Below are 23447 nucleotides of genomic sequence, written 5' to 3'. Positions count from 1 at the left end.
AAAAACAAAATTTTGTATGGCGGCCATCTTGTTTTTTCGCCATTTTGTATTTTTTTCACCGGCCATTAAATTCGACCAAGATTTAAATAGGTTTCGTGAAAGAAAAATTGGTTCAGGTGTGATAGTTTCGCCAGGCCGTAGGGTGTCACCCTGATGCGGAGCAGTTTTCGAAAATCGGAAAGTATTTCCATACTTAACATGACGATCCGACCACAACCCCGATATATATTTTATATCCCGAGACATTTTCTGAAAAAACAAAATTGTGTATGGCGGCCATCTTGTTTTTCCGCCATTTTGTTTTTTTTTTACGCGCTATGGAATTTGACCAAGATTTAAATAAGTGCTCTGAAAGAAATATTGGTTCACGTGCGATAGTTTTGCCAGGCCGTAGAGTATCTCTCTGATGCGGAGCAGTTTTTGGTGATCAGAAAGTATTTCCGTACTCTACATGACGTTTTGAGTAAGCGCCCCATACATTAGTTTTACCCAAACGGGCTTCTTCCAAAATCGACAAAATTTTGTATGGCGGCCATCTTTTTTTTCCGCCATTTTGTTTTTTTGCACCGGCGATTGGATTTGATCAAGATTTAAATACGTTTCGTGAAAGAAAAATTGCTCCAGGTTGTATAGTTTTGCCAGGCCATAGGGTATCTCCCTGATGCTGACCAGTTTTCGAAGGCCGGGAAGTTTTCCCGAAGCCTAAAGATCGATTCGATCAATATGACTTTACAAACGCACTAGTCGCTCCTACGATTTTTAAAAATTCCCCTCGATTTCTCTGGTCTTCCATCATCAGATCCTGACTTCCTTGACATGGGACCCCCTTGGGTATATCTCCTTTCAAACAAAAAAAGAATTATCAAAATCGGTTCATATACGACGAAGATATGCCCGAACAAACATAAAAAAAAAAAAAAAAAAAAAAAAAAAAAAAATATACGGTCGAATTGAGAACCTCCTCCTTTTTTGAAGTCGGTAAAAAGGGCCCTGTGCTGGGAGGTTTTCTGGCCACGTATTTCCCTCAGCGTTACAGATTTCGATATGATAGTAGATTTACAGCTAGTTACATAATATGTAATTTAATTTTTGACGTTCAAAAAGCGCTAAATTTGTAAGCCAATTTAAAAACATAAATATTTTTGAATTTTGAATTTAATAAATTAGTCCTTTTCTCATTTATCATTATTTCTCAGGCTTCATTTTATAATGTATTTTCTTTAAATTATTATTTAAATACACATTCCAATACAAAAGTATTTACAAAATTTCTGTATTTTATGTTACAAATAAGCGTAAATAATATTTTACAAAACTTTTTTTATATGTAGTTTCTATTAATAAGAACATTTAAATAGGAAGTTGTCAATAGCTTCGGACCCAGAGTAAACCTGAAGAAAATAGGAAGGGTTTATATTTTTTATTGCTTGTAGGTTCTCTAGACCTTCAAGTAGGTAGTGGCAAAAAGGTGTAAAGCTCATTTAGCTTAGTTTATCTATGACAAAAAAAAATATTTCGATCACCAAATGGTGAAGTAATTATAGAGGGTCCCAACACCCTTAAATCTGCATCCTAAGTTCCTAACATTCTGAGATCAATATGTTCATCATCATAAGCAGAATAAAATATTGTAGAATCAAAAATATGTGTTGAGTAATTGCCAAAGTATGATTCGACGAAACGCTTGCAGAAAAATCTTACGTCACTTTGCTATCTAATCAGTAATCATTAAAATCCAGTTGATCAAATAACTTGGTATGCCAAAGTCAACAAGCTCAATGCAAACTGCACAAACCTACGCTCTGTTCTCATAATAAATTCATTGCCACGCCTAGGAAGCTCCGAGCCAAAAGTAAGGTTCGAGCCCACACTTGGTTCGGTGGCATTCAATACTTCATCAACCAACTTAGTTCTAACACCGTCATCGGACCGAGTGGACAGTACCCGCTAAATTTAGTTCAGTGACATAATTTTTCAATTTCCATACCATAATCGTCTTAACCAAATAAGGAGAAGGGAATCAGACATGTCGAAATTGACAGTGACCAATTTCTCCAACCGCGCCGGCAGCCCGTTCAAAGCGCAGAACCAGCAAGAAGTAAAAGTAGTCCACGAAGAGAAGTTAGAGAAGACACATTACGAAAAGCAGAAGGAGAAGCAAAGTGAGCTGATGCAGAAGGTGAACAAGAAGACAGCGGAGTACCAGGCGAATAAACCAAGTTCGGGAGTGTTTACCGAAGTCGTGAGTCATGGTGCGTTTACAGTGAAGAATAATGCAAATAAGAATAAACCGACTGAATCTAAAAGTCCAACGCCACCTAGAGGTAGCAACGGCGCGAATGGATCGAAATCTTTGCTCGGTTTTCCATCATCAGCAAACGATTTGGCTCTCGACGCAAAATCTGACTTAGAATCGGACCCGAACATTTCCAAAGAAGTTAAGGAAAAGGTAATAGAAAAGCTTTTCACTCTAGTGTCTATGGTGCAACATGTTTATGAGTCCAAAGTTCGGATAATGACTGAATTTGAAAAGTTTAAAGATACACATTTGAGGAACGAATCACGAAGGGAAAGGGAGCATTCTGAACAACTGTACAAGTTGAATATGAATTTCCAAAATGAAGTGGTGCAAGCGATACAGAGGTTGAAAAGCGAACTTGACATTACAAGGAATGTTTCTGAAGAAAATGATTTAACTGCTAAAGATAGTGCAGACAGTTCAGTGGATTTTAATACTTCAAATGATACGCAAGACGATGTTGTCGAAGATGACGTAAGCGCAGGTACACAAGAGGATAAACGTAGTGATGTCAGCAATTGACTATGTTATTATAATAATATGGTGTTATGTTAATTTTTTATTAAGCTATATCGCTACGAAGATGATTTGTGGGAACATAATTGTATTATGAAATAATTGTGATTGTCAATGTTTATAATGTTAATGATTGTCGGAAATCATTCATTCACTTACTGCTTACATTTTAGTATCCATGATCATTATTAGGTTTTTAGTCTGAGTGTTTGCAGCTGTATGTTTACACAAGTGTAAAACAGTGTTTTAATGATTGTGATTTAGGTTTTCTTAGGGGCCTTCCGGCCAAGTAGTTAATGCCATCTGCGGCAAATCTACAATAAGTCACGTCAAAAAAAAAAAAACTCAGGGGCCTTTGGCGGCTCAATAGTAACCCTGACAACAGGGTCGATGGGGTTGGTAATCCACCTCACAACCTAAAAAGAAGAATGATTTAGGTTTTTTGACTCTTCCATCTTAAGATATTTTTCTTATTATTTTGAGTCGCTAAGACATACCTACATAAATTCATTCTTATTTCGCACCTTATTTACTTTTTTATTTATATTTATTTTGATTATTATGGTTTCCAAGATTAGTCCAATTAAATACGACTTAAACATAACGGGCATTGAGTGCGTGGGCATTGTGTGTAGTGAATACCATACAAGTCGGCCTACCCCTTCGGGTATGTAGGCGTGATGCTTTGTTATGTTATTTTTAGTAGTTATTAGTGGGAACTTATTTAAATTAATGTAAATGATTTGTGCTTGAAATGAAGTGTAATAAATACTTAAGTATTAAACAATATAATACTAAAGTTTCAATCTTAAAAGTAGAGTTCACCATCTCTTGGTCTACCCCGGTAGGAGTATAGCTTGAAGATAATAAATAATAGACCTTGCTCTATTGACCAATATCAGTCACAAGGTTTTAGAATTTGTTAAACGAACTTAACAAGGCACAAGTTACTATAATGTGGGTGCAAGTGGGTGTAAGGGAATTTCATTAGTAAGTAGTCAAATCAAAGGTAGATAAATAGATTGTAACGTTTTAATGATTACTTTTGTGTTTTTTTTTATTATACTTTATCTTAAGTACAGTTTTCACTAACACAGTTGGCTCGACCATTATAGACGTTGATACGGCTCACCACCTATCACGTCGGTCTAACAGAAAGCTCGGTATGTGAGTACTTAGTTCATCTTGCGATAGATGTACCCCTGACTACCCCAGTTGGGATATAGTCGTGTTTATGGTATATTTGGGTTTTCATTATGTTCTTTACTTGTTTTAAAAATTCGCCAAATGGGCAGTTTTAGGGCTAATTCGCCCAAACAGTTCCACTAACCGGATATGTACCAGCATGGTGGTTGCTCGGCTCTGCTCACCCCTTAAACAACCAGAAGGGGATCGATTGGGATGGTGGAGGCAAAACTACTATTCGAAGTAAAATTACAACAAGTTAAGTAAAAAAATAAAAAGCTCGAAAACAAAAGAAGGAAGCAAGAGTGTCAGGATCGAAGCAAATGAATTTCCACAGTCTCTGCTTACCCTCATGGGAAATAGGCGTGAGTTTATGTATGTATATATTATGTAAGTAAAAAATGATAATATGTCAATTTAGGGCTCATAAACCCGTTAATGTTTATGAGCGATATCAAGTTAATAATTAATGATTCATTAATGGGTCATTAACTTAGCTAGAGAGGTAGCGAATTGCTTCTACTTAAAATGAATACATGTAAATATTGTTTTAAAGTAATTTAAATCAGTTGTAATTTTGGAAAATCAATTGTATTTTTAATATTTTATATAGAAACACTTGATCATGATGTTCTCTCCGACTTTCCAAAGACAGGATAGTGCTTAAAAAACTTGATTTATTATCTCCCTAGCGTTATCCCGTTTTCATAGGGTTCGCTTACCTAACCTGAAGATTTGACAGGTCTGGTTTTTTAAAGAAGCGACTGCCTGTCTGACCTTCCAACCCGAAGGGAAAACCAGTCCAATACAGGTTAGGTCACATACCTCTGGAACGCATTTATCGGGAATGTGATTTTAAATGAGTAATGTTGAGCGTGTCTCTTAAATTAGTGATGTGATGTGATGAAAAATTAACAGCCTCCGTGGTCTAGTGGTTAGAGCGTCAGGCTCACGATCTGGAGGTCCGGGTTTGATTCCCGATGGGGACATGGTCGAAATCACTTTGTGAGACTGTCCATTGTTTGGTAAGGACTTTTCAGGCTTGAATCACCCGATTGTTTGACAAAGTAAGATGATTCCGTGCTTCGGAGGGCACGTCAAGCTGTTGGTCCCGGCTATTAGCCGTAAAAACACCTTTACCAATCCGCAGTGGAGCAGCGTGGTGGAGTATGCTCCATATCCCCTCCGGTTGATTGAGAGGAGGCCTGTGCCCAGCAGTGGGACGTATGTAGGCTGTTTATGTTGTGTGATGAGAAATACACCTCAAAGAGAAGTATTTATTTATATTGCAAGTAAGTTAGTAGGTTCCAATTTATTGACTTTACTAATTTGACGGATAATAAATAATACGTTTGTAGAATTAGAAACGGTTTAGTGCTGATCAGTATAATGTTTATAGTAGCTAAAGTCAAAAGACAAATGTCAAAGATTGATTTGTTTTTGTTTATCAAATAATTAGAACCTATTCGTCGCAGATAAGAATTTACAACAAGTACCAACTTGGTCTGTTTTCCTGTTATAATTTAACAAGCAATTGCTCGCGACACTCTTCGCTAATTCTACTTATACACACAAATAATCCCTAACCTATTGAACAAGTTCAAGAAAAACGAAAAAGAAATAGCTCGGTCAGGTGTGGGTACGGTCACGAGTACTAATATGGTATACACTTTGAAACCATGTCACATTAGCTTTTTTGACAAATTAAACCGTAAGTCTCATTAAATGTCAAATATAATAATGCGACAGGGTTCTAAAGTGGGTACATGACATTGCTCATGACTGTACTACTTAGTTCACCTTGCGATGGGTGTACCTGTGACTACCCCAATTGGGATTTAGTCGTAAGCTTATGTTATGTTATTATGAACACAAGTTTCCCTTTATTATGTAGTTTCTATGTATTCAAAAAAAAAAAAAACTTTTAAAGCAAAAGATACCTTTAAAGCAAATAAACATTTTTTTTATTTTACTTTTTACTAAACGACTTATTTTTTTTCGATAGCGATAAGCGTTGATTGAGGGAAATCATCGACCACGCCGGCGGGGTCGGTATCGGGGTCCTGAAGTGTTTGGTGTCGTGAGCTGATTGGCTGCCTCTATGGATAGAGTAATCGGGTCGTCGGAATCGTATATTACGTCCTTCGATACTAAACGACCAAACAATAAATTACTTAAGTACTTACTATGGAATTTCTATGAAAACGTACGCCGTGACATCATAGAAAACCGGGAGCAAATACCGAACATATTTTTGCGTTTTCCTTAATTAAAGTTAATAAATAAATTAAATAGAAAAAAAAAATGGTACTTATTTTAAACTTGTAGTAATTTAATAATTAATATTTCATAATTTATTTTGAAACCTAATGAGGAGACGAACTTATTTTTAATAAAAACCGCCTTTTTCCAACTGATTGCTTTTTTTCCGTAAATTCATCCTTATTAAACACTCAACAGTGCTGCGGCCTACATTTGAGTTAGTTTATAATATCATCATTCGGGTTAGTCACAAATCCAATAAAAGTCATTTAAATATATACACTTCTCATCAAAAAAATCGAAACACCTTGCAAGTTTACGTTTTGTCAGGATTATCAGAAAAATGTGTACATTTAGGAATAAATGTTAAATGTCGTTTAATAGTGAGTAATATGAGCTTATCAAATCTTAATGTTAATGTTCTAAATTTAAATGAATTTTTCATAGGTTTCGTATTTTGTTAAATGAGTCATTTTTATTCCGTATGGAGTATAAAGGAAATGGATAAAACAACACACGTAAATGAAAAAAAAAAGCTAAAAAACGTTTATTTAATAACTTGTATTCCCTCCCCGAGCTCTAATTACTGCTTCCATACGGTTCTTCATCGATCGGATGAGAGTCACGATCACATGCTGTGGTATATTGTCCCATTCCTCTTGGATTGCATCTTGCAGCTGGCTAAGTGTTTCTGGGGCAGGATCTCTTGCTCGAATTCGTCTCTTTAATTCATCCCACAGATGTTCAATGGGATTCATGTCCGGGCTTCTTGCTGGCCATTCCATAATAGAGATATCGACTTCGTTAAGATAATCTCGTACGACGCCCGCGGTGTGAGCCCTAGCATTGTCGTGCATGAATATGAAGCCGTTGCCAATAAAATGTGCATAGGGCATCACATGAGGCTCGAGACACTCTTCGACGTACCGATGACAGTTTAGTGCAGGCAGACGTGGCCCAGACACGAAAGCAAGCTCTGTCTTACCGTCGGCGCTGATTCCTCCCCAAACCGTCCACGAACCGCCACCATAGCTGACCTTTTCTTCAATGCAGCATTGTGCATAGCGTTCTCCGTCTCTTCTGTAGACCTTGTTCCTTCCGTCGTTACCATACAGCATAATTTTACACTCATCAGAAAAGAGAACTTTGCTCCACTGTAGGTATGACCAATTTAGGTGTTGCAAAGTTAAGGCGCGCTCTTCGATGGTCTGCAGTTAATTTCGGCCCATTTGCTGGCTTATGCGGTACCAGTCCACGATCCTTCAACCTTCTTCTAATTGTAGAGTCACTTACAGCCACCCTTCGTACAACACGAAGCCGCTGCTGCAGTTGAAAAGCGTTAAGGCGTCGATTTATTAAAGAAGTTGTTACAATAAATCGATCATCTCGCTCAGAAGTGACCCGATTCCTGCCAGATCCTGAACGGCGCGTGAACAAACCAGTCTCCCGATAACGTTTATAGACTCTATGAACAGATGACAGGCTTAGATGCAGTCTTGCAGCCACAACACGCTGACTAAGGCCAGAATCCAGCAATGCCACAATTTGGGCGGCTTCTGTGGGCGAAGTATCCATACGTTTTAGAAAAAAAACCTTTTTTCAGACGTCCCAAAGTCACAGTATTGAAATAAAAAACAAAAAGTTTAAGGATAGGCGCCAATTTTTAGTTTTTAAACGCTAAATGTACTCCAACCCTAAACACACATTTGTCTCAAAACAGTGATTCATTTCGTTTATAAGATAAACAAATGAAATTCTAATTTTGAATTTAGAATTTTCGCTTATTACTGTAATGGCCAAACTGCCAGCTATACATTTATGTATTTTTTTTCATCGTATGAATTCTTTTTTGTGTTAAATTCGGACAGAAACAATGAAAACGGAAGTGTTTCGATTTTTTTGATGAGAAGTGTATTTATGGATATTTTCAACCCAACATACATATAAAATCACAATAAATGAATGCACCAAAAATGCACATATGCGTCGTTCTAAACAAGTTTTAGGCAATTAATTTGCGTTAAGCGTTATTATTTTGCAAACATGAAATATTCGATTTCCACAAGTAATACCTGCCAACATTTTGGCACAGACAACTTTTATAGTTCTTAAATCGTATTATTATGTATATTTAGATGAAAAATATATTGACGGAGTTTCCTTATAGTATCTTAGTAAGGTATCAGCGACCAGTTGGGTAGGTTTGCTGACCATAAGAACATCTTTGCCTTTACTACCATATACGCGAGAAACCAGACGTGTTTTCTGTTAAGATGTTTTGTGCAAATTTTTAAATAAATTCGCCGAATATTGTCCTTTTTTAATAGTGATTTTATGTTGATTGTATAAAGGGTACTTTTGGAGGAAAACGTGTTTGTGGATTTTATTCGGACGCTTCGATGATAAATTGTTTGCAAAACTAAGGTATGTATTGTTTATTTCAATTTTAATATTAAGTATTGTGATTACGATGACAAGATGTATTTTTTTGTTTGCCTCAAATGGCATTATAACTATTTGGTCGGTTTTGCCCGGTCATTAGTGCATTCCTATACTGCACTATACCGCTATATTACATAATGTTAAATATCTCCTATACTCAAAGGCTGCCTGGAGATTGCTACTTAGCAATAAGGCCGCCTATTGGACTTTTCTATTTCTCTTTTGTTTTGTATTTTGTATTTCCTGTGTGTGCAATAAAGTGTTCGTTTATGTTATGTTATGTTCATGCCATTTGCGGGAAATATACAATAAGTAACGTAGAAACAAATGCTTGGTCAGGTGACAATAATTGTATACTATAACAGGACTAATGGTGCTAATTCCTGTAAATACCATCTAATTTTATTTTAAGTTATATCTGTCATTTTCTTATCCGCCGAAAAGGAAAGGGACGGGTAATCGACAAGCATAAAATTTATGGAACACACGTCAATTTTAAGCACAAATCTAAACCAACCGTCTAAAAATTTTACGTCCGACAATTACCGACACAGTTAAGTAGACAGCACGTCAAACGGATTGCATACCAGCGACGTACCTTTTGATTCGCCCGGGTTATTCATTCATTTACTCATTCTTCCTAAAATTAAGAGCTGTGAATCATCCGTCCCTTTTCTTTTCGACGGATATGAAAATGACGGATATAACTTAAAATAAAATTAGGCGGTGTCTGCAGGAATCGGGGCCATTATGTCCGTAGACGTATGTAGACGCTTCCATTGTATTTTATATCAAATTCTGGTAGGTTTTTTGCTCGGTTATTTTTGTTATTTTATGTAGATTTCGTTTAATCCGGGTAAAAATTAGGACCATATTTATCTGGATTTATTTATTTTTATTTATTTATTTATTTATTTATCAGTCAATGCTTACACTTACAGTATATACCAAACATGCAAACAATTTCAACTTCATTAAGATGCTTAATTTAAAAATATGCTAATTTATATAATGGTCAAAAGATGTTATGCGCCCTTAAACAGGAGCAGAACTAGGGAGCGCCTTAGACTCCAAGTAACGGCTAGCAACTGCCAGGAAATGCGACTCTGTGTCAAAGAACACGTCCACTGAGTGGTCCAGACCGAGAATGTTCAAGAGGGTGACCGCTCGGTATAGTGGTGAATGTCCCTGCGCCTCTGTTCGCGTTCTAGGCAGAACAAACAGTGGATTTTTACGGGGCCGCAGTCGTTGATGAGAAATGGTAGGAACACTAATACCAAACAGTTTTAGTTGACTGGGAAGACATATTACACCCCGTAGAAGTTGAAAAAAGAATTTCAATAGAAAGAGATCACGTCTTACTGCTAGGGATTTGTACTCCACCATGCCGAGTATGAACGAGGTAGGAAATAGGTGCGGGTAATAGTGATACATTTTCTTATACAGAAAACGCAAAAACGATTTTTGTATTCGCTCCACAGTCAGGGCGCGATCAGCATATTGCGGATTCCATACAATGCAGTTCGTCTCAAGTTTGCTGCGCACATAGGCGTTATATAATGCGCAGATCGCTTGCCGCTTAGTAAAATGCTTGCATTGCCGCATAATAAAGCCCAGACTTCTTCTAGCCGCTTTACAGAGTTCATCAACGTGTGGAGCGAATGTTAACTCTGGATCGAACGAAGTTCCCAGATCCCGCATTAGGTTCACTCTCCCCAATACCTCGCTGCCAATTTTATATTGGGCATGTACAGGACAGCGTTTTCGAGTGAAAGTCATCAGAGCGCATTTAGCGAGATTAAGTTCGAGGTTGTTGCGGTTGCTCCACTCCACGACGCCGTCAATATCTGATTGTAGGAGAGCAGCGCTAGAGGCGCCTTCAATGGGCAAAGCCAATTTTATGTCGTCCGCATACATTAGACATGTTGCGTGTTGAACAGAGGAGGGAAGGTCATTGATGAGAATCAGAAACAGTAGCGGACCAAGCGAACTACCCTGACCAATGCCGGAAGTCACTGGATAGGGTGCTGAGTTGTAGTTATCATATAGTACAGATTGCATTCGGCCCGAGAGATAATTTGAAAAGAAATACAATAGGTCCGTAGAGAATCCGGCGACAGCCAACTTCTCCAACAAGGTGTCGTTGTTGACTCGGTCAAAAGCCTTTTTATAGTCGAAGTAGGCTATATCGACCTGGCCGGCATGGTCAAGATGGTGTGACACTAGCGTGGTAACACAGACAAGATTAGAAGAGGTGGAGCGCTTGGGCAAGAAACCGTGCTGCTCCGGGCAGAACCATCCTCCAAGCTGGTGGTAGATACCGTTATACAAAGCCGTCTCGAACACTTTCCCGAATACCGGCAAAACAGCAATAGGCCGGTAGTTCTTTATATCAGACTTCGAGCCAGTCTTGTGTATAGGGACGACTTTGGAGGATTTCCATTTGGCAGGAAATACACCTTCCTTGAGTGCGATATTAAAGATGTGCTGCAAGGGTCTGATAAAAATCTCGCAACAGTCTCTAACTATAAGTTGTGGCACTGCATCGGGGCCCTTAGTAAGTTTTGGCTTGAGTTTTTTGATGGCGCGACGCACATCGTCCTCGCTGATCCGATTCATAGTAATATGGTTCTGGTTTGGATGAGGATGACGGGCTGCAGCCAGACATGCATCGGGTACGCTAAGACAAGGGGAGGATGGTAGAAACACACTTTTGAAAAATTCAGCGAAGGCTTCTGCGATCTCTGGTACGCTCATATCACCGAAAGTGGCCGGAGCAGCAGACCGCCTGTTTCCCCTCACAAACGACCAGAATCTTGCAGGATCAGCAATAATATGGGTCTGAATTCTATTAAGATGCCTCCGATATTCATCTTCAATCTTATGCGAAACTTGTTTTCTGTAGTATGAAAACAAGGCATAAGAGAGCTGGCAATCCCGTTCTTTGAACAGCTTATGATACCAGTTTTTAAGCTCGTTGAGATTGATTATTTCAGGAGTGAACGAAGGTGGGTACCGGGCACTGTCCCCGGTTTTAGTTTTTAGCGGGACAGTCTCTCCGATAGCTTTGTTCACAATATTATAAAGAAGATCTGCAGCTACCTCAGGGTCAGTGACGGTGTATAACGGTGACCAGTCAGTGTGCAAAAGTTTGCTGTAAAGAAGGGGGAAGTTGGCCTTGCGATAGTTATGAAAAGGCTTACCTAGACTATTATTAGAGCGGAACTCGCCCCGAGAGGTCTGGAGACAAACGGTGATCTCCAAGGGTTCGTGGTGAACTTCGCTCGAAACAAGCCCACTTTGGATCTTCGTGATCTCGATTTGCGACAATTCAGGACTGGTCAGAACCAAATCCAGCAAGCGATCCTTTCTGTTTTTAATAGTATTATTTTGTGTTAGATCACAGGCAAACAAAAATGCCTCAAAATCGCGACGCACACGGACAGTGGTGGAATACAGATTGAAGTCTCCCACGATCATAATAGGTGTATTGGAAGAATTTGTTAGATTTTCGATACAATCGAAAAGTGAATAATAGCTCCTTTCAGGGGCTGAAGGCGCGATATATACCACGCAAAACAGCAAAGATAGAGTACCGTTGGTCACATAAGCGCAAAGAAATTCATCGGAGTCAATACCGCAGTTAACAGGGCGGAGTGTGAATGCGTGCTTCGCAGCAATTAGCACGCCTCCACCACCACGATCGCGACGCTCGCTTCGGATGACGGATAAACCTGGTGGTATGAGCTCGGTGTCATAAACTGAGTCGTTTAGTTTAGTTTCGGTTAAGGCAATTAGCTGGTGCGGCAGGGCTGCAATACCATACTTGATTATTGGTAGTTTTCCTTTAATGCCTCTGACATTCTGGTGGTATATGCAGACCGTTTTTGTCGCTGCTGGCTTCTTCTTTCTGCTTGCGAAAAAATTTTTTATTTCCATTATTGATGGGCTTCCGCTTGAATGTATACCACTCCTGGATGGTGACATTTTTGGGCCAATTGGTGGGCGATAGGAAATATTCAAATTTACATATAGGTACGCATAAGATAAAGCAATTGTGAGCAACGTGAACTGGATCCGGCCTCCTTACGGTGTAATCTGCGTCGGGGGCCTTCTTCTTCATGTAAGAAAGAATATTATCTTCATTCATAGATGGGTGGAAGTTCCATGCGTGAATATATTTGACAGGCTCCATAGTCAGCAGGTTGGAATCTGGTTCACCAGTAGCTCTGATAACTACAGAGCGCCTTGACTGCCGTTGACGTTTCGCAGATGTTATATGTTCGCTAGTGGATTGATTGGTTGTCAAGGTCACCGTCGTAGCAGGTGAGGTTGGGCTTGGGACATACGGTGTTGTGGGGGCAGCAAGTTGGTTGGCTCCTGTCTGCTTCGTAACTGTGACATGTCTGTGTGAATTTGCGCTTCTGATGTCACTTGAAGTGTTACAGGTTTCAGTTCGCTCGATACGGCCAATATTTCTATTCCCTGTCCCCTTGCTTAACGGCGGGGTCGTACCGGACGCCTTGGTAATACCTGCGCAGGTGGGCTGCTGGTTTGACAAAACTTTAGTTGTAATGGAGGTACGTTCGTCCGTTTTTTCGGAGACTATAGGTGGTAAAGTAACGAAGGATTTGGGCTCAGATTTTCTATCATTTATGCTAGACTTAGAGTCAATGCTCTTAAGGCCTTTCGCAAGTAGGTCGTACTTAGCATGCATAGCCAATACTTCACTTCTCAACGTTTTTATTGTGCTCTCGAGGCTATTCAGTTGGTCTTCTTTTCTGGCTAGTATATTCATGACCTGATTGCGAAAGGATGTGAGTTCACTCAGGATTTCTGATACTCCGGCGTGTACAGAGGCGGCTCCGGTGCTTATAGAGGTGACTCCGGCGCACGTATTGGTATTTTTTGTACACTCTTCGTCGGTTTGAAGTGTATTCTTTGAAGCGTTCACGCCGAACTGAGGCTCTGGAGATAAAGACAAATCCAGTCGATGCGTCCTAGACCTTTCCCGTATGGTCACATTCTTAAAAGAGCAAGAGCTATTTAGGCAAGAAGCAGAGTCAACAGCTAAATCGCTTCCAGAGGGTGTTATGGTGACTGTCGTATTGTTTATGTAGCCACTTAGAAACGCCGGTGATTCACGCACTGATGGTACTGAGTTAGGCTGTCTAATCGGCGTGTCATCATTTCTTGGTTTTCGTATATGGATTGTACAGTCGGGACAGTTCCAGTTGCGATCCAGATTATGTCTCTCAGTATTGAAATACTCCCTGGTCATATTCAAACATGCGTAATGATAATACTTTGAACACTTATTACATCTCAACCGCTCCGTAATATTTGTATGTTTATTGCATGCGTGACAATGAGACTAGAAAGCTCGGTGAGACGTGGGTACTTAGTTCATCTTGTGATGGAAGTACCTCTGTCTACCCAATAAGGATATAGTCGTGAGCTTATGTTTTATCAAACTAGTGCGTCTATTGCGCGGTTTTATTAGCAAAAAACACTTGCGCTTGCGCGGTTTTCCCTATAAGGAGAAAAAAATATTCGGAGAAAATCTTCTCCGGTCAGTAACTCTGCACTTCGGTAAATATTTTGATAATACTGCATGTAAGTTGTTCAAGGACTTACCAAAGTGTGTTAATGATGACTTTACCGTTTTGCACATTATAGCATAATCACTGCTGGTTGTCAAGCAGGATTGTGTTCGGAATATTAAAGAAACAAAGAAAGAAACATATATAAAACGATCAGTTGCTCGTCTTTGCGGGCATGTCGTAAAACCCGACAGGGGGGATTGTGTCCTTTCTAGCACGATGAACTGTTTTAATGGACGATAGGCTGATCCCTTGCAGTGGCAATGATATGGTTTATCATATCCATCTTAGGACTCCGTAACAATGTTGGCTGCAAGTCGTCTTCTCATTACTTGTGGCTCTGCCCACCCCATTAGGGGTTACTTCTTCTATCGTGTGGGTCATCAACCACATCAGGGTTACTATTGAGCCGCCAAAGGCCCCTGACATGACTCGTGTAACGACTACTTACCTACATCAGTAAGTAGTAAATGGGACGAACGGCGTAATGTGCCTTCCGAAGCACGGATCATCTTACTTTCGGACAATCAGGTGAGCAGCCTGTAATTTCCTAACCAAACTAGGGATCATAAAGTATTTTTTTGTGATATTTCCCCATCGGCATTCGAACCCGAGACCTCCGGATCATGAGCATAACGCTCAACCACTGGACCACGGAGGCGGTTATTAGGGGTTATGGGCGTGTGTTGATGTATATTAGATGTATATGATGTTATTTCTTCAAAGATCTTTCTGCCAGTGAACAATGTGAATGACTTAGTAACCCATATATAAATTCATCCTTTAAAGGTATTTGAAAATTATTTCCTCAAACAAAACAGGTTAGGTTGCCATGTTTCCAAATTATAAAAATGAATTTTGTAACGTCAATAATTCAGATCCGTTTAGTGATAAGAGGTTGATATAATTCCGAAAATCTTCGCATTCTGATAATCGTATTGTTTTTTAAATTTACATTCATCAAATCCTAAAGTAGTTATCTAAGTAGGTATCTACATGGTTTGATGTTTGACTCGACACCCAATCGTCGCATTAAAACAGAAGAAGAAAATACACTCAGAGGAATCACATACATGGTATTTACACAAGGTATTTATAGCTTAGTATAATTATAATAATCCACATCTACATTCTGGTACAAACAAAGCGCCTTCTTTTTTTTTGACGTGACTTATTGTAGATTTGCCGCAAATAGACATTAACTATTTGTCCGGACAAATGGGGAGATGCCAATCAATGCGCCGCAAATAATTTGTTTTATTAATAGTTTTGTTTAATTATTTTATTTTTGTTAAATTTTACTTTTCTGTTTTCACTCTTTATTTTATGTTTTATTCAGAAATAGTAGTAATATAGTAGACATTACAGACCCTACTGAATATATATTTGATTTATTAAAATTAAATTAAATTGAAAAGAACCACTGTACCAGGCATGCCATTTAAAAATAGTAATTTTGTAGTATTAATGACTCGTCGTATATTCAAAATACTTACAGATAAAGATTAGATAAATATATGCTTTATTGATTATAAATAATAATATACGAAATGCACAACTGGCGGCCTTATTGCTCATGCAACAATTTCTTCCAGGCAACATCGCATATACACAGCAGTTAGAACACCTTTAAATTAGTCGCGTGTATGCGGCGCTGTATGCGGCGGTATGAGGAGCTCGGTGGCGCAGCGGTTAACGCGCTCGGCCTGCGATTGTTGAAGTAAAGCAACTTTCGCAAAGGCCGGTCATAGGATGGGTGACCACAAAAAAAAAGTTTTCATCTCGAGCTCCTCCGTGCTTCGGAAGGCACGTTAAGCCGTTGGTCCCGGCTGCATTAGCAGTCGTTAATAACCATCAATCCGCACTGGGCCCGCGTGATGGTTTAAGGCCCGATCTCCCTATCCATCCATAGGGAAGGCCCGTGCCCCAGCAGTGGGGACGTTAATGGGCTGATGATGATGATGCGGCGCTGCTGTCGCGCGACTATCACGCTTCAAGATAAATCCATACAAATTATGTCGTGCGACTGCATAGCCTGTGACATCATTAATACACATTGTATTTCACTTCAGCACGATATTTGGCACATTCAAATTTAAAAAACGTCCTGTCATTTTCAGATGGAGCGCATCTGGCAAGTAGCGGTTGTTACAGCAATCATTCTAGGAGTGGATGCCCTCCCAGTATGCGAGTTTGAGGAGGAGACAGCCACCACAACATGTTCAGCCGGCGGTCAGGACAACATCCTGAAGAGAGGAGTCGTTTCTGACAATAATATGACCACAACCGTCATACTAAAAAGCTGCAGGATCACGAAAATCGAGCTGGAATCCTTCAACGGCTTATTCCACTTGAAAAACTTGGATCTATCCAACAACAAACTCAGAAATTTGAAGCTCGGCGTCCTGGATGGCGCGCCTGAAGTGACACATCTAAACCTAGCATTCAATTTACTTACAGAACTCCCTATGGGTATATTCGATCAGAAACAGAAGTTAGAACTGCTCGATTTGAAAGGAAACAAACTTGTAGATATACAACTTGGGTTATTCGACGCCTTAACCAGATTAGGACATTTGGATCTATCCAGTAATGCGTTTTTAGGGAGAGATATAAACCCTTTTATATTCGACGGAAGCACAGCTATAACGTTTATGGATTTTTCTGGAAGTGACATGTCAGAGGCAGCTGATAACCTTCTTCACGCTTTCCGGATTCTGAGATTCCTAAATCTGTCTGGATGTTCCCTGTACGAAGTACCCAAGTTTGCCACCACATCGAACCTGCGAGCCATGAAACATTTGATGCTTATAAATAATCACATTTCGAAAATCGAAGACCAGGCAACGTTCAAGGCCCTTATAAACTTGGAAATTTTGAATTTCGCTGGAAATTCCATAGAACTTCTTCACAAAGACGTTTTTAGATCGCTAACGAAGCTGACGACTGTGGTTTTATCAGGCAATAACTTGAGGTCAATACCAGACACCCTATTCGAGGACTTGCGTAAATTAACTGAGGTGGACTTGTCACAAAACCAGATCGAATTCGTACCTGTAAAGGCTTTCAGAGGAACAGCTTTGAAGACTTTGGACCTTAGCAATAATAGGTTTACTTACCTGTCGGTTAACTTTATCTTGGAGCTATCAAATTCAGGGTTGAATAGGTTCAATTTTGATAGGAACCCGTGGCAGTGCGCATGTCTAAGAGACATTCTGAAGGAAGCCAAAGCGATGAGGATTGAGTACAGCAGTCACAGATACAACGGCAAGTATAAGGAGTGTGTCACTACTAAGGAGTTCCGGTGCAAAAGACAACCGGATATCAATAGACTGTTCGTAAATATGTACTATAATAACAGAAGTTAATTAATTTTTAATAAAAGCCTGTTTCAGTGGCTAAGTCTGAAAGCCTATAGTTTAAGCCGAATTGAGAACCTCCTCCTTTTTTGAAGTCGGTTAAAAACAGTGAGATTGTGTCTATTCCCTACCTGGCGGCTAAGTGTCTGATAGTAGTATTTATCATCTGTTAAAAAAAAATCTCTGAATTTTATCAGTAATTAGTGAAACAGGCTATAATCTTATAATAATGTATGTATACTGTAACTACTTGTGCCCGAAAAGGCATTTGATAATGATACTCATTTTTTCAACGCCCTCTAGTGTAAAGTTTATGAACTAAGTTCGATAAATGATAGCGGAACACTGTCGTCGTTTAATCGATCTTCAGAGCAGTAAGTTCAGCCCTCGTGCGCTAGATGGCACTATTTAGACTACATAGCGTATAAGTTAATTAAATAAATTATTTTACTAAGAACGTTTTTAATAAAAAAAGACAGGAGATAGAAAAAGACGGCCGTTTTATTTAAAAAAAACATTTCTTATTTATTTATTTATAAAGTACAACCACATCACATATATTTAAACATTTCTTACATTAATTTTTAAATTTAAATAAAAGTCCTACTTAATAGGGGGTGAGCCTATTTGCCATTAACCTGTGCCTAGCATTTTGACGAATATAGGAAGTTTATGGTTTATGTTATGTATGTTATGTTATATAATAGGAGAGACACATGAGAGGGGTTATTATTTTTTGTATTTCACCATTCCGCACTCCGATGCATAAACTTCTTTCACACTATGGTTGCCTGGCAGAAATTGCTGTTTAGTAATAAGGCCGCTTATTGTGCTTATTTTATTCATCTATACATATCCTGAGTTTATGTTTTTACCATTTACACTATGTAAATACCTTTATAATAAACGTTTCTTTGTTTCTTTCTTTCTTTCTAAATGATGGACTTTCCAGGCTACGTTCCTCAAAAACTATATACACTTCTCATCAAAAAAATCGAAACACTTCCGTTTTCATTGTTTCTGTCCGAATTTAACACAAAAAAGAATTCATACGATGAAAAAAAATACATAAATGTATAGCTGGCAGTTTGGCCATTACAGTAATAAGCGAAAATTCTAAATTCAAAATTAGAATTTCATTTGTTTATCTTATAAACGAAATGAATCACTGTTTTGAGACAAATGTGTGTTTAGGGTTGGAGTACATTTAGCGTTTAAAAACTAAAAATTGGCGCCTATCCTTAAACTTTTTGTTTTTTATTTCAATACTGTGACTTTGGGACGTCTGAAAAAAGGTTTTTTTTCTAAAACGTATGGATACTTCGCCCACAGAAGCCGCCCAAGTTGTGGCATTGCTGGATTCTGGCCTTAGTCAGCGTGTTGTAGCTGCAAGACTGCATCTAAGCCTGTCATCTGTTCATAGAGTCTATAAACGTTATCGGGAGACTGGTTTGTTCACGCGCCGTTCAGGATCTGGCAGGAATCGGGTCACTTTGTTTTGTGTGCTGTTTGTTTGAATAAACGTTTTCTCTCTCTCTCTCTCTCTCTCACTTCTGAGCGAGATGATCGATTTATTGTAACAACTTCTTTAAGAAATCGACGCCTTAACGCTTTTCAACTGCAGCAGCGGCTTCGTGTTGTACGAAGGGTGGCTGTAAGTGACTCTACAATTAGAAGAAGGTTGAAGGATCGTGGACTGGTACCGCATAAGCCAGCAAATGGGCCGAAATTAACTGCAGACCATCGAAGAGCGCGCCTTAACTTTGCACGTGAGCACCTAAATTGGTCATACCTACAGTGGAGCAAAGTTCTCTTTTCTGATGAGTGTAAAATTATGCTGTATGGTAACGACGGAAGGAACAAGGTCTACAGAAGAGACGGAGAACGCTATGCACAATGCTGCATTGAAGAAAAGGTCAGCTATGGTGGCGGTTCGTGGACGGTTTGGGGAGGAATCAGCGCCGACGGTAAGACAGAGCTTGCTTTCGTGTCTGGGCCACGTCTGCCTGCACTAAACTGTCATCGGTACGTCGAAGAGTGTCTCGAGCCTCATGTGATGCCCTATGCACATTTTATTGGCAACGGCTTCATATTCATGCACGACAATGCTAGGGCTCACACCGCGGGCGTCGTACGAGATTATCTTAACGAAGTCGATATCTCTATTATGGAATAGCCAGCAAGAAGCCCGGACATGAATCCCATTGAACATCTGTGGGATGAATTAAAGAGACGAATTCGAGCAAGAGATCCTGCCCCAGAAACACTTAGCCAGCTGCAAGATGCAATCCAAGAGGAACGGGACAATATACCACAGCATGTGATCGTGACTCTCATCCGATCGATGAAGAACCGTATGGAAGCAGTAATTAGAGCTCGGGGAGGGAATACAAGTTATTAAATAAACGTTTTTTAGCTTTTTTTTTTCATTTACGTGTGTTGTTTTATCCATTTCCTTTATACTCCATACGGAATAAAAATGACTCATTTAACAAAATACGAAACCTATGAAAAATTCATTTAAATTTAGAACATTAACATTAAGATTTGATAAGCTCATATTACTCACTATTAAACGACATTTAACATTTATTCCTAAATGTACACATTTTTCTGATAATCCTGACAAAACGTAAACTTGCAAGGTGTTTCGATTTTTTTGATGAGAAGTGTAGATGGCGCTGTACATATTTTTCTTCGTTTAACCTTTTTCTTTTTCATGGATAACAGACATATGTATCTTTTATCTTTGTTTTGGGGATAAATGATGACCCTTTCTATTACACCCAGGCACAATTACATCTTCCACCCATTATAGGTACTTAGCAACATCATTTTATACGTCATCATCATCAGCCCATTAACGTCCCCACTGCTGGGACACGGGCCTTCCCTATAGATGGAAAGGGACAACGGGCCTTAAACCATCACGCGGGCCCAGTGCGGATTGATGGTTATTAACGACTGCTAATGCAGCCGGGACCAACGGCTTAACGTGCCTTCCGAAGTACGGAGGAGCTCGAGATGAAAATTTTTTTTTGTGGTCATCCATCCTATGACCGACCTTTGCGAAAGTTGCTTAACTTCAACAATCGCAGACCGAGCGCGTTTACCACTGCGCTACCGAACTCCTCCATTTTATGCATAATGTGATCCAAATATGAAACAACAATTATTTTTATATATGCTTCTGCCCTCGCTGGATGCGAGCAGCGCAGGACCGATCGTCGTGGAGATCATTGGGGGAGGCCTATGCCCAGCAGTGGGCGTCGTACGGCTGATGATGATGCTTCTGCCCTTACATTTTTTTTTATTTATATACCCGAGTAATAAGAAAATAGATACTTAATTATCACGTTGAAGCTGTACAACGTCATCTATAAAACCACAATGGTCCATTTAGTAAATTAATCGACACTAATATTACCCTTAATCTACTATTTTAATATCTCCATCGAGTGAAACACATTTTAACTAGTAAATTACCATAGACAGATGCTCCTTATTCGCAATTTTGACCGCAATTTATTTCTAATTAAGCTTGTTTCTAATATTTTAGACAATTTCATAAGGGACCTTAGTAAAAAAAGAAATAAAAAACCATAGAAACCACGTGCAGGTTTATAAAACCAACATCTGCGAAATGCGCTTTTTTCTAAATTTCTTTGGCGCGGTAAAAAAGGGCGCGTTTTTTGGCCAATCCTGTATCCAGTTGGTTCGGCACACGACGCAACTTGCCGTGGATAGGAACTTTATAATACAGTGTGATTTTTTATTAGGTATGTACGGTCACGAGCATTAATATGTATACACTTTGGTACCATGTCACATTAACTTTTTTGACAAATTGAACTGTAAGTCTCACTAAATGTCAAATATGTTAGTGCGACAGAGTCCTAAAGTGGGTACATTATATTGCTCATAACTGTAATAGTCATCAGCTGGGCACCTACAGGCCAGGGGCCTTGGTCAAGTTGCAACGATTTTGGTCTTCTTCTTATCGTGTGGGTTGTGAGGTGGAATACCAGCCTCATCATCCCTGATATCAGGGCTATGATTAAGCCGCCAAAGGCCCCTGACATGGCTCATGTAACGATTACTCACTTACATCAGTAAAAAGTAACCGGTACCAATGGCTTAACGTGCCTTCCGAAGCACGGATCACCTTACTTTCGGACAATCAGGTGATCAGTCTGTAATGTTCTAAAAAATCTTACAAAATGTGTCTAAAATAAAAGCCAAAACTTGGAACAGAATGTTTTTGGTTCATCTACAATCAATTACCTATATCTTAATAACTTATCTATAATAAATCTTAAGCATCCAATCGAAAACATGCAATATGCATTTTGATTTCGGAAGTAGGAAGTCTCAACTCTAAGAATAATTAATACTCTTTTCGTGCGGTGGAGTACCAACCTCGTCAACCCTAGTGTCAGGGTTACTATTGAGCCGCCTAAGGCCTCTAACATGGCTCATGTAACTATTACTTACTTACATCAGTAAGTAGTAACCGGGACCAACGGCTTAACGTGCCTTCCGAAGCACGGATCACCTTACTTTCGGACAATCAGGTGATCAGTCTGTAATGTTCTAACCAAACTAGGGATCACAAAGTGGTTTTCGTGATATGTCCCCACCGGGATTTGAACCCGGGACCTCCCGGACAAACTGTAAGTGACAGTGATAAAAATATATGGGATTGACAGTCATAACCCATATATTTTTATCACTGTCAATTGCCAAAATCGGTGCAACTTGGCTAAGGACCCTAGCTTGTATTGGGTCTTCTAATTTATCAGCCCAATATAATATAGGAAGGCCACGGCAATAGTACGTCCTCGTCATCGTCATCAAGTTCTCTCGTTTGCAGGTTTCAGGGCACAGTGTGCATGCGATTAGGTAGGATATGGTCTGCGGAGCTGCTCTACACTCACACTGAAGGTCCGCCTCATCCATAAAACCCCACCTGGACAGGTTTTCTTTGCTCCGGCCGACTTGTGACTGGAGTCTGTTTAGAGACTTCGAAACATTTTTTCTATTGGGTAAGGCCCCAGTTGTGATAAATTAACGAGTGAGAGTCATAATTAAATAAATATAGGTAATTGACCTTATCGGGAATCGAAGCGTACACGTGTGTCGTTGTTAATTTGAACAAAAATGAAGTTATTTCAAAAAGACCTAACTGTTTCTCACATGTATTTTAAGGGAAAAAATACCCCAAATTCATATACGAGTTCAAATAAATATCCTAACACGTATATGTAAGATAAATAATGAGTAAGTACAGTAAAAAAAAAAAGAAAATTAATTACAGGAGAATCACGTATAATAAAATATAGACACGAAACTATTTTGATGATTTCCGCTCCACCTGTAGCACGGCAGAATTTTGATAGCTCAGGTAAAGCGAAACCTTTTCACAATAAAATGATTCCGTACCTTAATTATCTGGCACGAGATCGCACTGTTTTTTACCAATCAACCCCCCTCCCCTCACCCTCCCCGCGTGCGCCTACGCACATCTTTGTTCCCCGTTTGTTATCGTTTAGAAATTATACGCGGATCATAAATTATAGATACATGTGAACGAATGCGGAATGAAGATTTTGTTTTTATGTATTACTCTTTTATCTAACGAGTTATTAATTTATCTTAAGTGCAGTTTACACTAACACAGTTGGCTCGACCATTATAGACCGCCGTCTATAATCGCTGCGCACCTATCACGTTGCTCTAACAGAAAGCTCGGTGAGATGTGGGTACTTAGTTCATCTTGAG

General features: G+C 39.3%; 2 protein-coding genes across 2 annotated transcripts; both read left to right on the top strand.

Annotated features, from left to right (window-relative positions):
* Window positions 1–1848: 1848 nt before the first annotated feature.
* On the top strand, window positions 1849–3790 carry LOC126377192 (uncharacterized). Its single transcript, XM_050024887.1, has one exon. It carries the CDS (start codon window positions 2027–2029, stop codon window positions 2819–2821), a length of 795 nt encoding a protein of 264 aa, XP_049880844.1. The 5' UTR covers window positions 1849–2026; the 3' UTR covers window positions 2822–3790.
* Window positions 3791–15323: 11533 nt separating this feature from the next.
* On the top strand, window positions 15324–17717 carry LOC126377122 (insulin-like growth factor-binding protein complex acid labile subunit). Its single transcript, XM_050024797.1, has 2 exons — window positions 15324–15396; window positions 16428–17717. Exon 2 carries the CDS (start codon window positions 16428–16430, stop codon window positions 17673–17675), a length of 1248 nt encoding a protein of 415 aa, XP_049880754.1. The 5' UTR covers window positions 15324–15396; the 3' UTR covers window positions 17676–17717.
* The last annotated feature ends 5730 nt before the right edge of the window (window positions 17718–23447 follow it).

This window comes from Pectinophora gossypiella, chromosome 22 (genome assembly GCF_024362695.1).
Source record: "Pectinophora gossypiella chromosome 22, ilPecGoss1.1, whole genome shotgun sequence".
NCBI classification, from domain to species: Eukaryota; Metazoa; Arthropoda; class Insecta; order Lepidoptera; family Gelechiidae; genus Pectinophora; species Pectinophora gossypiella.
This window is presented reverse-complemented; position numbering and strand designations above follow the sequence as displayed.